The sequence below is a fragment of the Rhinoraja longicauda genome, chromosome 11 (assembly GCF_053455715.1).
Source record: "Rhinoraja longicauda isolate Sanriku21f chromosome 11, sRhiLon1.1, whole genome shotgun sequence".
Taxonomy (NCBI): Eukaryota; Metazoa; Chordata; class Chondrichthyes; order Rajiformes; family Arhynchobatidae; genus Rhinoraja; species Rhinoraja longicauda.
The window spans coordinates 52,661,370-52,676,107 of record NC_135963.1 but is presented as its reverse complement, the minus strand read 5'-3'; the positions used below and the strand labels follow the sequence as shown (position 1 = coordinate 52,676,107).

Genomic DNA, 14,738 nt, shown 5'->3' with positions numbered 1-14,738 from the left:
CTTAATAATGTTCCAACCAGTTGATTTTGGTGTGCCTAAGGTTTGGCTGATGTCTCAGTTTTATTCTTGTTTCTCGGTCTCATAATGGCTTATTTGACTTTCATTGACACAACTTTGGTCCTCATGTTGATAAACAGCAATAAAAGTTCACAAAGGTGATGGAAAGACTGGAGGAAAGACTAGGTGCTGGGAGCTCTCTTATACCTGCATTAACAAGGCATTTAAACACACCCAAGCAATTACAAACACCTGTGAAGCCATGTGTCCCAAACATTATGGTGCCCTGAAATGGGGGGACTATGTATAAACACAGCTGTAATTTCTACATGGTGAAACCAAAATGTATAAAAATACCCTTTAATAAAATCTGACAATGTGCACTTTAACCACGTGATTTTTTCTATTAGAAATCTCAAATTGTGGAGTATAGAAGCAAATAAATAAATGATGGGTCTTCGTCCCAAACATTATGGAGGGCACTGTAAATGTTACTTGTAATCATTTATACAGGTATGAACTTGACTGACAATGCACTAGATGTTGATGCACTAGATGTTGATGCACTAGATAATATAGATGGGATAAATGTTTGATTTCCATTGTTACTTCAATGAATTTTACTTTGGAATGTACATCATAGCCAATATAATGTAGTACTTTCATATTTGTATTTCATTTTAATCATAAATTGCATCTTATAACCAAGGTCATGTTTACAAGACCTAATGCAAGGCCTCCTACTGTAACCCATGGACTTGGCCAATTGGGCATAACTAAAATGTGGTCTGATTATGCAGTGATTCTTGATTAGTACGGGTGTCAGAGGTTATGGTGAGAAGGCAAGAGAATGGTGTTGGGAGAGATAGATCAGCCATAATTGAATGGCGGAGTAGACTTGATGGGCCGAACAGCTTAATTCTGCTTCTATCACTTATGTTCTTATGATTTGTACAATACTGTTTTGAAATATCACACATTCAACAGAATAGGCTGTGTTTAATTTGGCTTTTTCAGTGGCCATTAACCTTGTATTGGTGAGCAACAAGATTTCTAAATTAAACTAAAGAATAATGGCCACCAGTGAGTATTTCGCACTCAAACAGTTCTGCACGCACCAATCTTTATGACTCTACAAAAATAAATTCACCACATTTAAACACTGAAGCATCATTTGTACAGCTGCAAACGAGTGCATTTACATTAAATATACAGAGTGCTTCTGGTCACAAAAGCTTTAAGATTCGATTGTTCATAAATGCCGTACTGGGCTCCAAAATTCAATTCATGTACTGTTTTGTGCTGGGATGCAATAAACAAAAATTTGTATGAGATTACCAAACATGTTGGTAATCTGCTCCTCTCTTAGTTTCAAACATCACCTTCTTCATTTTATGCTCAAATGTGACAGAATTATATATATATTGTAGTTTTATTTGTTATAATCCGTTCCCATAATTATATATTCTCATAATCTCTAAATAAAAAAATACTTTAAATTCATACCAGATTTTCTTTTCTGGATCCGTTTTCCTTCCCCGTTCGTGTATTTTGAAAAAGTATTTTTTACATTTGTCTTACTACTAGATTGTCCAACACACTTAGACTTTTTTTTATTGGTATCAATATCCTTCTCATATCCATTATTTGACAAATATTCTGAACTTTTTCTTTTTCTGCCTCGAAGGGATGACCTGTTGGCAATTTTAGGGTTTTTGTTGTCAGTTTTACTCTCAACACCAATAACAGACCTTGATTGAAAATGAGAGTTGACTTCCACAAAATTATCACATGAAAATTGAACTTTGTTTTCCAACTCAGAGTGAACACCAAATGTACTTGTCATATCTGTAGTTGTGAAGGCAGGGAGCATCTTGGTTTGAGCAGTGATCTGGTGTCCACATACCTGTGAATTCCGAGGGAGATCAGGAGTTTTAGAATTAACAAAAAAGGTTAATCCTAACTCAGGTTTCAGTTCTTCTACATCTAGAACGGGTGATTCAGACTTTAACATAAGCCATGGACTACTTTCCTGCAGTAAAGAATTTCCAGATTTCAAATTGTCAATGGAGGAGGCTTCGACAGACTTATCTTGACTTAACCAAGGCTGATCCATTGACATCCTTGCATCCTTCAGAAATTGATCTGGCGACAGGACTGATGACTCAACAACTGGTTCAGCATCTTCACCAGATATATAACTGTTATTTACAAAAGAATCAGGGCTTAAAATCCGCCGTTTATTAACAGGAGTTTGAGGAGCAGAAGTGCAAACATTTTTTTTGGGTGTTTTAGTAGAAAATAATTTTGCTGATTGACACTTCAAATTCAGCCGAGAATTCACAATCTCAGATGCACACAATTCATCCGGTATTTCCACAGAACTCAGCTTCCCAACCATTGGTGATGATAGCTCTTTACTTTTACGGACAGGGCAGGTAGCAAATCTTGTAAGTGACTGTGGAGTATAATTTTCAAGTTCTTTTATTTGGCATGGCGTGAGTATTGGTGAGAGATGCATTATCTCATGATTGTCATACTCTAAAGTGTCTGCAGGGTTGCCAACTGGTCCAAAGTTTTCGCATGCTTGAAGAGGACTTAGAGGTCGGCCCATTGTCATATCAACGTTTTTCTGTGATATGATTATTGTCTTGCTGGCTATTGAAGAATTTCTTTTCTGTTTCAACCGAATAGTACTTTCCGAAACCTTCTTGCCTTTAATTGATTCCCATATGCTTCTCTGCAAGCAAGAATATAAAGCTTCAAACTATTTTACTCAGACACATTTCATTACTTACAAGTATTCATTGTATAAATAAATGTATCAGCATTATAATCAAACTTTTAGCACCATTTTTAGAGATAACGTAAAAACAGTACATTGAGTAGCACATCACAGGAACAGGCCCTTCAGTCCACTGCACCCACACAGACCGTGATGCTAAGTAATCCCATCTGCCTGCCTATGGGCTGGATCCCTCTATTCCCTACATATTAGTTTGTTTGTCTAAATGCCTCTTAAACACTGCTATTATTTCTGCTTCCATGGTTTCCACGGCTTCCAGAGCATTCCAGGCAACTACCGCTGTATAAAAATATTGATCTGCAAATTTATTTTAAACTTTCCCTCCCTCACCTTAAATCTACGCCTTCTAGTCTTTGACATATCCACCCTGGAAAGGAAGCTGACCGACTACCCTATCTATTCCTCTCAATGTTATATACATTTATTATGCCTCCTGTCACCCTCTGATTCTCCAGGGAAAACAATTTAAGTTTTCCAGAATATTGATTCTGAAACCCAAAACTCTTCCATGCCCTGCTGCCTCACACTGAGACTAAGTCGATTTTTACCATTATTGCCGTTGCCCATTTATGTATCATCCAGATGGTGGCAGAAAACACTTTTTTGAAGTCTGGTCTGCCTGCATATGCAGGCATGTGAGTGAGGTTAAAAAAAAAAGAGGAAAAGAGCCGAGCTTGCACGAGGCGTACAGCGGGGGTCACAAAATTGGAAAATTTACACACAAAATCACTAGTTTCAAGCCTCTTTTAGTGCGTTTCAAAGTAAAATGGACATTACAAAATAATTTGAATATGCCACTGTATACTAATAACATTTTGAAGTAAATTCGCACATTAATTGATAATCAGCCCAAAAAGGTGGTCATTGGCGTTTCTGCTGTTTTATATTTTAACCCTGTCTTAATTAATTTAGTTATATAATCTTGCACTTAAATTTAATATTTGCCCATGATTTTCTGGCACTATCGAGCCGGCCAAGGACGCCGGCTATGGGGATAGATTTGCTGGCTCCAGCTGTGCTGGAGTTCCAGAGTCCCAGCCGTAGGTTGCAAATTCAACCCACCGATCGGCCGTGGAAGTTCTGATGAGGTCGAGATTGACAGCCTTGCCCAGCCTTGGTGCCACATTTTCGGGGAGACTTCCAGGGCAGGGGGATTTCTCGTGGATCCCCTAGCGACCTCTAGCGGCCGAATTGACAAATTGGCCATGGAAGTCCTGATGAGGTCGAGATTAACTGAATTGCCCAGCCTAGACGCCACATTTTCGGGGAGACTTCCAGGGCAAGGGGATTTCTCAGGAACCCCAAGCGACCTCTCGTGGAACCCCAGTGTTCATTACAAGTCTGAGTCCGAAGAAGGGTCTCGACCCGAAACGTCGCCCATTCTTTCTCTCCTGAGATGTTGCCTGACCTGCTGAGTTACTCCAGCATTTTGTGAATAAATACCTTTGATTTGTACCAGCATTTGCAGTTATTTTCTTACATTACAAGTCTATATATCGTTCCTTTTCCTTTTTGTCCCCGATCCAATTTCTCCGTTGGTAAACACGATTTTGGCAAAGTGAAAAACGTGGAAATCGCGCAAAAAGTGCGGGAAATGGATTTTAAAAACACGGAAAACCGCAGAAACGCGAAAGATTCACATGTCTGCATATGTATACTCTAATACATCAAAAAGTCAAAATTTCAAAACTTTTTGGAAAGTATATGTGTTTCAAATCAATACAAAACCTCATTCCATTGCATTCTGGTTATAATAAAACTAAAGATGCTAAAGAATGCAACATGTCCAATGTAGACTATAAAATTTAAAAAAACCTTTTTTTTGGGTGGGTCTTCTGCCTTGCCCAAAAGAATGCAACGTAGTTTCATACAACCAACACAGATTGTCACCGTCTCCCGGACTCCTCCTGCTTCTCCTGGTGTCCAAGTTATGGAAAGATAATATCTTTCTGCTGGCTGTGAAATAAGGTAGAATTACTTTTTATTTTAATTACTTTCTTGCAAAATTGAGACATTTGAGAGACAACAACTGTAATTTCTGCACCCACAATAGTAATGCATAATGCATAAATCCAATGACACTAAAGAAGGAATGGCAATATATCTTAGAAACACAAGGAAATGCAGATGCTGGATTTGAGCAAAACATGAAGTGCTGAGGAACATCCGTGAAGGGAATCTGTGATAAGACTCTGGGTTGGGATCCTTCTTTAGATGGCAAGGTATCTTGTTGGGCAGGTGTGAGACTTGGGGGCGAACCTATAGTTGGTGGTGCTCCCTTACACCCACAACACTTGCCTTTAACATGATAGAGATTGGAATGGCAAATGGAGTGACAGATCTGTCACAATCTTGTTAATTGTCAAAGACTCAAAGCACCATGTGGTTTACTTCATGTTACTTTCAGCTCAAGGGAAAGGTTGGCCCTGCTCAGATGATGTGAATACCCACATACTTGCAGTACCTAATGTCTGAAGAAGGATCTCGACTCAAAACTTTACTTATTCCTTTTCTCCAGAGATGCTGCCTCCAGCTGAGCTACTCCAGCTTTTTGTGCCTATTTACAGTAATTCTATCCAGACTCTACCCTTAAGAATGAGCTATCTTAAGAAAATATTCATCTCCAGGCGCAACCAAACCCAAAACATTCCTCAACAATCTTCAACTCTACCATTCATCTTGAGAAGTACAGTGGAGAAAGCTCGAGGGATTTTAGATCCGTTACTCAAAGAGACAGCGTGAGACCACAAGAAAAAAATCTTCACAATCAAGGAGTCAGTTAAGCAACATAGACTATCAAACACGAAGATGAGCGGTGAACGGGATACAAACGAGTGACAGTGGCTTATCCCAATGAGGAACTCAACAAGCAACTTGAAATCTGGACAGAGGCATAATGATGTGGAAACATTGAGACTTGACAGCATGGATAGGAAATCTGAACTGAAACTCAGCAGTGGGAGGAAACTGACACGGTTGCAAAGAGACAGGCTCCGTCTATGGAGGGTGACAGAGACACAAGACACAACAGATGCTTAAATTTTCAGTGCACATCCAGGTGTAGGAGTCTCCGTCAGTAACATCTGTGAACAGATGACATTTTGGGCTGAGAACCTTGTGCTCAGTGGTAACCCCCCCCCCCCCACACCGCATGCTCCTCATTCACCCACATCCTTAATTGCCCAGCCATTAACTTATCAGCAATTGTGACTGGCCAAAAACAAGGTATCTTTTCCTTCACCCACTTGTCCTCCAGATGTTTGGCTGCTACATTTTGTCCCATCTCGAACATCTCGTCCCACACTCTCTCACACACCCAAGGGCACAGCCTCGCCCACCGACACTCCCTCACCCCACATGCCCACCCGGGGATGCTCCCTCACCACACACGCCCACCCGGGGACGCTCCCTCACCCCACTCACCCGGGGACGCTCCCTCACCCCACACACCTGGGGACGCTCCCTCACTCCACACACCCACCCGGGGACGCTCCCTCACTCCACACACCCACCCGGGGACGCTCCCTCACTCCACACACCCACCCGGGGACGCTCCCTCACCCCACACACCCGGGGACGCTCCCTCACCCCACACACCTGGGGACGCTCCCTCACCCCACACACCTGGGGACGCTCCCTCACTCCACACACCCACCTGGGGACGCTCCCTCACCCCACACACCCGGGGACGCTCCCTCACCCCACACACCTGGGGACGCTCCCTCACTCCACACACCCACCCGGGGACGCTCCCTCACTCCACACACCCACCCGGGGACGCTCCCTCACTCCACACACCCACCCGGGGACGCTCCCTCACTCCACACACCCACCTGGGGACGCTCCCTCACTCCACACACCCACCCGGGGACGCTCCCTCACCCCACACACCCGGGGACGCTCCCTCACCCCACACACCCGGGGACGCTCCCTCACCCCACACACCCGGGGACGCTCCCTCACTCCACACACCTGGGGACGCTCCCTCACTCCACACACCCGGGGACGCTCCCTCACGACACGCCCACCCGGGGACGCTCCCTCACCCCACACACCCGGGGTCGCTCCCTCACCCCACACACCCACTCGGGGACACTCCCTCACCCCAGACACCCACCCAGGGACGCTCCCTCACCCCACACACCCGGAGACGCTCCCTCACCCCACACACCCACTCGGGGACACTCCCTCACCCCAGACACCCACCCAGGGACGCTCCCTCACCCCACACACTCGGAGACGCTCCCTCACTTCACACACCCGGGGACGCTCCCTCACGACACGCCCACCCGGGGACGCTCCCTCACCCCACACACCTGGGGACGCTCCCTCACCCCACACACCCGGGGACGCTCCCTCACTCCACACACCCGGGGACGCTCCCTCACGACACGCCCACCCGGGGACGCTCCCTCACCCCACACACCCACCCGGGGACGCTCCCTCACCCCACACACTCGGGGACGCTCCCTCACCCCACACACTCGGGGACGCTCCCTCACCCCACACACCCACCCAGGGACGCTCCCTCACCCCACATCCACGACACCGGTCATTTACCTGCACCACGAAGTCCATCGGGCTGAGCTCGAAGCCTTTGCCGTCGGGGAGCGGCTTGATGGTGACCCGGAGCGGCGAGGTGTCGGGGTTGTCCACGGCCAGGCGCTCGATCCTCGACCGGCCCGTCCGCACCGTGCCGAAGGAGACGAGGGGTACGCGGGCAAAGTGGGTGAGCGTCAGCACGGGGATGGGGTCGGACAGCTGGCGGTGTGGAGCTGAGCCCGGCTCGGGCTCCAGGACCCTGGTCCGGAGCAGCGCAGCCATAGTCGCTGTTGCCGTGAGACTGGCAGAGCAACCGCCGTCCCTCCAGCAGAGCCTCTCGCCACCACCACCACCACCACCACCTGCCAATCACAGGCACAGCGCCCGCCCACCGTCTCCGCCGCGCCCAATCACAGGCCGCCGCCTGCCAGCAGAGTCCGGCCACTCATAAGCCGCCTCTCATCCGGAGCTCCAGCCCTCCGCCGCCGTGACCAATGACGGGCCGCCTCTCATCCCACAGCTCCAGCCCGCCGCCGCCGCGGCCAATCAGACGCTGGAGCTCCGACACAGACCCCCGCCCCAACCGTCGCTCCCGCGGACCAATGGCAGGCGGCGCCGGCGGAATGTTTTGGTTCGAAAGCGGCGCGGGTGCGCTGGGTTTGAATGCGGCGGAGCCGGAGCGCACAACGGCCGTAGCGCAGCGCAGCGCAGCGCAGCGGGAACGGTGGAGGGGGTTGTGTCCGCCCGCCCATAAACGGCAATGTATTTGCTGCTTTGTAAAGTCAAAACAGTATGGAAACAGACCCTTCAGCCCAAATTGCCCACACCGGCCAACATCCACACTCGTCCCCACCTGCCTGCGTCAGGTCCATCCATCTATATACTAAAACTCTCGTTGTTTGTTTGTTTGTTCCTGAACTACAGCCAAAACGGTACACGATAGCGCGACAATTTTAGGCCCACCTTACTCACCGTCGTCCCTTTGGTGCTAATGGAAGAAGTTTCATTGAAATCGGCGTTATATTTTTGAAGTCATTCACATTTTAAAGTTTAATTGTCCCTCCTATCTCCTAGGGAGGGAGGGGGGAAGGAGGGAGGATAAGGAGGTTGAGGGAGATGGAGGGGGGAGGGGGGGCTCAACGTGTCCACTTAGTCTAGTATCCCCCTAAACCTGTCCTATCCATCTACCTAGGAAGTAGGAAGGAACTGCAGACGCAGACACAAAAAGCTGGAGATGCTGTAGTTGTGGGATATTTTCCCACAACTATCCCGACTACACTTCTTCCCACCCTGCTTCCTGCAAAGACTATATCCCCTGCTCCCAATTCCTCCGTCTACGCCGCATCTGCGCCCAAGATGAGGTGTTCCATACTAGAACATCCGAGATGTCCTCATCCTTTAAGGAATGGGGGTTCCCCTCACCCATCATAGATGAGGCACTCACTCGTGTCTCCTCGGTACCCGCAGCTCTTCCCTTGCTCCCCCGAGTCCCCCTAGTCCTTACCATCCACCCCATCAGCCGTTGCATTCAACATGTAATCCTCTGAAATTCCCGCCACCTCCAATGGGATCCCACCACAGGCCACATTTTCCCATCTCCACCCCTTTCCACCTTCCGCAGAGACCGTTCCTTCTGCAACTCCCTGGTTAATTCATCCCTTCCCACCCAAAACACCCCCTCCCCAGGTACCTTCCCCTGCAACCGCAGAAGATGCAACACCTGTCCCTATACCTCCTCCGTCGACTCTGTCCAGGGACCACGATAGTCCGTTCAGGTGAGGCAGAGGTTCACTTGCACCTCCTCCAATCTCATCTACTGTATCCGTTGTTCAAGATGTGGAGTCTTATACATCGGCGAGACCAAACGCAAACCGGGTGATCGTTTCGCGGAACACCTTCTCTCAGTCCGCCTGAACCTACATGATCTCCCGGTTGCTGGACACTTTAATTCTTCCCATTCCTACACAGACCTTTCTGTCCTCGGTCTCCTCCATTGTCAGTGAGGCTAAATGGAAATTGGAGGAACAGCATCTCATATTTCGCTTGGGCAGCTTACAGCCCAATGGTATGAATATTGATTTCTCTCACTTTAGATAGCCCCGACATTCCCTCTCTCTCCATCCCTCCCCCACCCAAGTCGCACTAGCTTCTCATTTTCACCCTACAAACAGATAACGATGGCCTGTTTCCTTTATCATCGTTACTTTTTTCCATATCTTTCATTCATTGCACTTTATCTCTCCTCTTCACCGTCGATATCTCATTTCCCTTATCCCTAACCAGTCTGAAGAAGGGTCTCGACCCAAAACGTCACGCATTCCTTCTCTCCAGAGATGCTGCCTGTCCCGGAGTCACTCTAGCTTTTTGTGTCTATCTTCCATCCATGTACTTGGCTAACTGTTTCTTAAACATTCCAATAGTCGCTGCCTCAACTACCTCCTCCGGCAGCTCGTTCCATACACCCACCGCCCTTTGTGTGGAAAAAGTTACCCCTCAGATTGCTATTAAATCTTTTCCCCTTCCCCTTAAACCTCCGTCCTCTGGTCCTCGATTCCCCGTCTCTGAGCAGGAGACTTTGTGCATTTACCCAATCTATTCCTCATGATTTTATACACCTCTATAAGATCACACTTCATCCTCCTGCGCTCCAAGGAATAGTGTTCCAGCCTACTCAACCACTCCCTATAGCTTAGACCCTCGAGTCCTGGCAACATCGTAAATCTTCTCGAAGGTATCACAAAATGCTGGAGTAACTCAGCGGGTCAGGAAGGAATGGGTGACGTTTCGGGTCGAGACCCTTCTTCAGACTGATGTCAGGGGGGGGCGGGATAAAGAAAGGATGTAGTTGGAGACAAGAAAACAGTGGGAGAACTGGGAAGGGGGAGGGGAAGAGAGGGACAGAGGAGCTATCTAAAGTTAGAGAAGTCAATGTTCATACCACTGGGGTGTAAGCTGCCCAAGCGAAATAGGTGCTGTTCCTCCAATTTGCGGTGGGCCTCACTATGACACTGAAGAAGGCCCATGACAGAAAGGTCAGACTGGGATTGGGAGGGGGAGTTGAAGTGCTGAGCCACCGGGAGATTAGGTAGGTTAAGGCAGACTGAGCGAAGGTGTTGAGCGAATCGATCGCCGAGCCTGCGTTTGGTCGCGCCGATGTAGAGAAGTTGACATCTGGAACAGCGAATATAATAGATGAGGTTGGAGGAGGTGCAGGTGAACCTCTGCCTCACCTGGAAAGACTGTCTGGGTCCTTGGATGGAGTCGAGGAGGGGGAGGTAAGGGGATAGATGTTGCATCCCCTGCGGTTGCAGGGGAAAGTGCCTTGGAAGGGGGTGTTTTGGGTAGGAAGGGACGAGTGGGCCAGGGAGTTATGGAGGGAACGGTCTCTGCCGAAAGCAGAAAGGGGCGGGGATGGGAAGATGTGGCCAGTAGGGATCCTGTTGAAGGTGACGGAAATGTTGGAGGATAATTTGTTGTATACGCTGGCTGATGGGGTGGAAGGTGAGGACAAGGGGGACTCTATCCTTGTTACGAATGGGGGGAGGGGGAGCAAGAGTGGAGCTGCGGGATATAGAGGAGGCCCTGGTGAGAGCCTCATCTATAATGGAAGAGGGGAATCCTAAAGAATGAGGACATCTCTGATACCTCGTAAATCTTCTCTGTACCCTTTCCAGCCTGACATCTTTCCTATAACATGGTGTCCAGAACTGAACACAATACTGTAAATGCAGCCTCACCAATGTCTTATATAACTGCATATCTTTTTTGGTTGATTGATGGCTCTTCAGTGGGGTGAAATTTGACACGATTTTTTTATTAAGTAAACAATTAGCTGTGTTTTTGTGCATAAATGACACCGTTTATAAATCACAATCACAATAAAATATTAGCGAAGTATGTTTTGCAACATATGAGGAATTTCATTTGCCATACAGTCATAATAAAAAGCAACAGCACACAAAATACATTTTAACATGAACATCCACCACAGTGACTCCTCCACATTCCTCACTGTGATAGAAGGTGCAAAAAAAGTTCAATCTCTCCCTTCATTGTCCTCCAGCGGTCGGGGGCTCTAACCTTCTGTTGACGGGATGATCTTGACTCCCGTAGCCGGCGGCGAGCCTTCCTCGTCGGGGCGAACAAGCTCCTTCATCGGTGGGGGAGGAGGGATCTCAGTTCCCCCGCGCCGGCGATCTACCCCGGGTTGGGACCAGTCGAACCTCGTGCAGCTTTTGGAGCTCCCGACCGGTCTCAACCCGAGACTGCGAGCTCCTGATGTTAAAGTCCGCAGGCTGCATTGGAGCGTCGATCCCAGGCAAGGGATCGCAGGCTCAGATGATAAGTCCACGCCCCCGCGGGGACTCAAGGTCAGTCCCAGGCAAGGCCTCCAGCTCCGTGATGTTAGGCTGCAGAGCGACCAGAGATACGATCCGGAAAACAATCGCATCTCCGGCAAGGTAAGAGATTGAAAAAAAGTTTCCCCCGACCCCCTCTCCTACCCCCACATAAAACAAACCAGAGAACATTTACACAAACTTTTAAAACTTATCAAAAATAACAAAAAGATTTTGAAAAAAAGGACGGAGACTGTAGGCGAGGCAGCCATCGTGCGGCGCCCCCTGGTGGTTTAATATTATACACAATATTATAATTAATATATAATAAATATAATAATAATGCATTACATTTATATAGCGCTTTTCAAACACTCAAAGACGCTTTACACGGATTACTAGAACATAGAGAAGAAAATAAATAGATAAATATGTAAACGAACAGAAAAAGGAGACAGAAGGTGAGGTGACGGTCAGTGGTTGAAGGCAGTGCTGAACAGGTGAGACTTCAGTGATGTTTTGAATGTGGTGAGTGAGGAGGAGTCTCTGACGGTTTGGGGTAGTGAGTTCCAGAGGGCGGGAGCAGCGATGGAGAAAGCCCTGTCCCCCAGGATCTGAGTTTGGTCCGGATGGGGGGACAGGGCAGGAGGTTGGCAGCAGCAGAGCAGAGGGTGCAGGTGGGAGTGTGCCTGTGGAGGAGGTCAGTCAGGTAGGATGGGGCCAGGTTATGGAGGGCTTTGTAGGTCATGAGGAGGATTTTGTACTGGATTCTCTGGGGGATGGGGAGCCAGTGGAGCTTGTAAAGGACGGGGGTGATATGTTCACGGATCGGGGAGTGGGTGAGTAGACGGGCAGCGGAGTTTTGAATGTATTGAAGTTTACTGATGATTTTTGAGGGTGAGCCATAGAGGAGGCTGTTGCAGTAGTCCCGACGGGAGGTGATGAAGGCGTGGATGAGGGTTTCTGCAGCTGTGGAGGAGAGGGATGGGCGGAGACGGGCGATGTTTTTGAGGTGGAAGAAGGCTGTCTTTGTGATGTGTTTGATGTGTTTGTCGAAGGAGAGGGTTTGATCAAAGATGATTCCAAGATTCCGGATGTGAGGGGAGGTGGATACTGGGAGACCATCAATATTGAGGATGAAGTTTTGGGTGGATTTGGTGAGCGTTTTTGGACCAATGATGATGATTTCAGATTTGTTGCAGTTGAGTTTGAGGAAATTTGATTGAAGCCAAGATTTTATTTCAGTGATGCAGTTTGTCAGTGTAGTGTGTGGTGGTGGAGATTGACTTGGTGGAGATGAGGAGCTGGATATCATCGGCGAAGCAGTGGAAGTTGAGACCATAACGGCGGATTAATTGACCAAGGGGGAACGGGTAGAGGATGAAGAGGAGGGGGCCAAGGACTGAGCCTTGGGGGACACCTTGGGGGAGGGGAGCGGTGGGGGATTTACAGTTGTTAATGGAGATGAACTGGTGCGTCAGAGAGGTAAGATTTGATCCAGGATAGGGCTGTGCCGGTGATGTTAAAGGAGGTTTCAAGTCGGGTGAGGAGAATGGAGTGATTTATGGTGTCAAAGGCGGCGCTGAGGTCAAGTAGGATGAGGATGTTGAGGTATATGTATGAATGCACAAGTACAATGAAGTAAATCTTGCTTGCATCACCATCACAGGCACATAGACTCAAACACACAATAACAAATTAAATACAAATTCTGCAAGACAGTAAAAAGAAAAAGACTGTGGGTGAGAAGAGGCAATATGTAATAAAGAACTGCAGATACTGGTTTAGACCAAAAATAGACACAAGGTGCTGAAGTAACTCAGTGGGTCAGGCAGCAACTCGTATCTTTGTGAAAAAGGCATTCATGTTAAAATGCGCAATTAGAAAACAAACCCCTGGTAATGCAGGTGATTATCCGTAGTCGTGGTTGGATTAGAGTTGCAGACACGAGAACTGCAGATGCTAGTTTTCAAAAAAAGGCAGTACTGGAATAACTCAGTGGGTCAGGAAGCATCTCGAGAGAACATGGACAGGTGACGTTTCAGGTAGGGACCGTTCTTCAGTGTCTTCAGTCCTGACGTCACCTATCCATGTTCTCCAGGGATGCTAAATTAGTCCTGCACTTTGTGTCCTTTTTGGGATTAGAGTCATGTGGTCAGTTCAAGAACCTGATGGTTCAAGAAAACATATTCAGCTGCCACTGTAGAAGTTCACAAGTCATAGGAGCAGAATTAGGCCATTCAGCACATCAAGTATACTCTGCCATTCAATCATGGCTGATCTATGTTCCCCTATTAACCCCATTCTCCTGCCTTCTTGTGAGAGTAAAAGAGTGAGAAGGATTTACAAAATAAAAATAAATTTAAAATTGCTCCCCACCACCAACCCATCACAATTCAAAAGGAGTAAGGAAGAGGAAATGATTTGAAACACAGAAGGCATGTTTTATATTAAGAATCATTCTCCAAGACCTGACTTCATGTCTCAGTGCAGCTGGTTGAGCTGCAACTCCATCCAGGCTCACTTGGGCCCTCTAGTGTTGCATGTGCAGAGTTCGCACAGTCTGTCTGCACAAGATACCTCCACATGCACCAGATTCCTCACACATCCCAGAGACATAGAGTGGCTTGTCAGCCACCCACTGTGAAATTGCTTCTGGTGGATAGAGAAGGGGTAGAATCCAAGGGAAGCTTGATGGGAATGTCGAGAAAATAAAATGGGACGGGCTAAGGTCCCGTTTCAATGTTGTGTGGCTCAAAGGATTTAGGTGCGGTACTGAGCCTGGGAAATCTTCACAATTAGTTGCAGAGAAAATTTGCCTAAAGCCGCAAGTTATAGATCATTATGGAACACTAATATTTCACGTAGCTACATTTCTTGCTATCTAATGGTTTGGCATGGTAGAAAACATAAGATTTCAATTGGTGTAGGAAGGAACTGCAGATGCCGGTTTAAATCGAAGATAGACACAAAAACCTGGAGAAACTCAGCGGGTCAGACAGCACATCTGGAGAAAATAGATGATGTTTCGGGTCAAGACCCTTCTTCAGACTGAG

At 47.5% G+C, this 14,738-nt stretch overlaps 1 protein-coding gene across 2 annotated transcripts in view; it reads right to left on the bottom strand.

The window, feature by feature from the left end:
• Window positions 1–7,657, bottom strand: part of aspm (assembly factor for spindle microtubules) — a 58,942-nt gene extending 51,285 nt beyond the window's left edge. For both annotated transcript variants that reach the window (XM_078407737.1, XM_078407738.1), the window contains exons 1-3: window positions 7,364–7,657; window positions 4,619–4,759; window positions 1,504–2,737 (exon numbers count right to left, since the gene is read on the bottom strand). In XM_078407737.1, the coding sequence (XP_078263863.1) occupies window positions 1,504–2,737; window positions 4,619–4,759; window positions 7,364–7,627 (1,639 nt within the window). In that variant the 5' untranslated portion in view covers window positions 7,628–7,657. The remainder of the gene's footprint in view (window positions 1–1,503; window positions 2,738–4,618; window positions 4,760–7,363) is intronic.
• Between the last annotated feature and the right edge of the window lie 7,081 nt (window positions 7,658–14,738).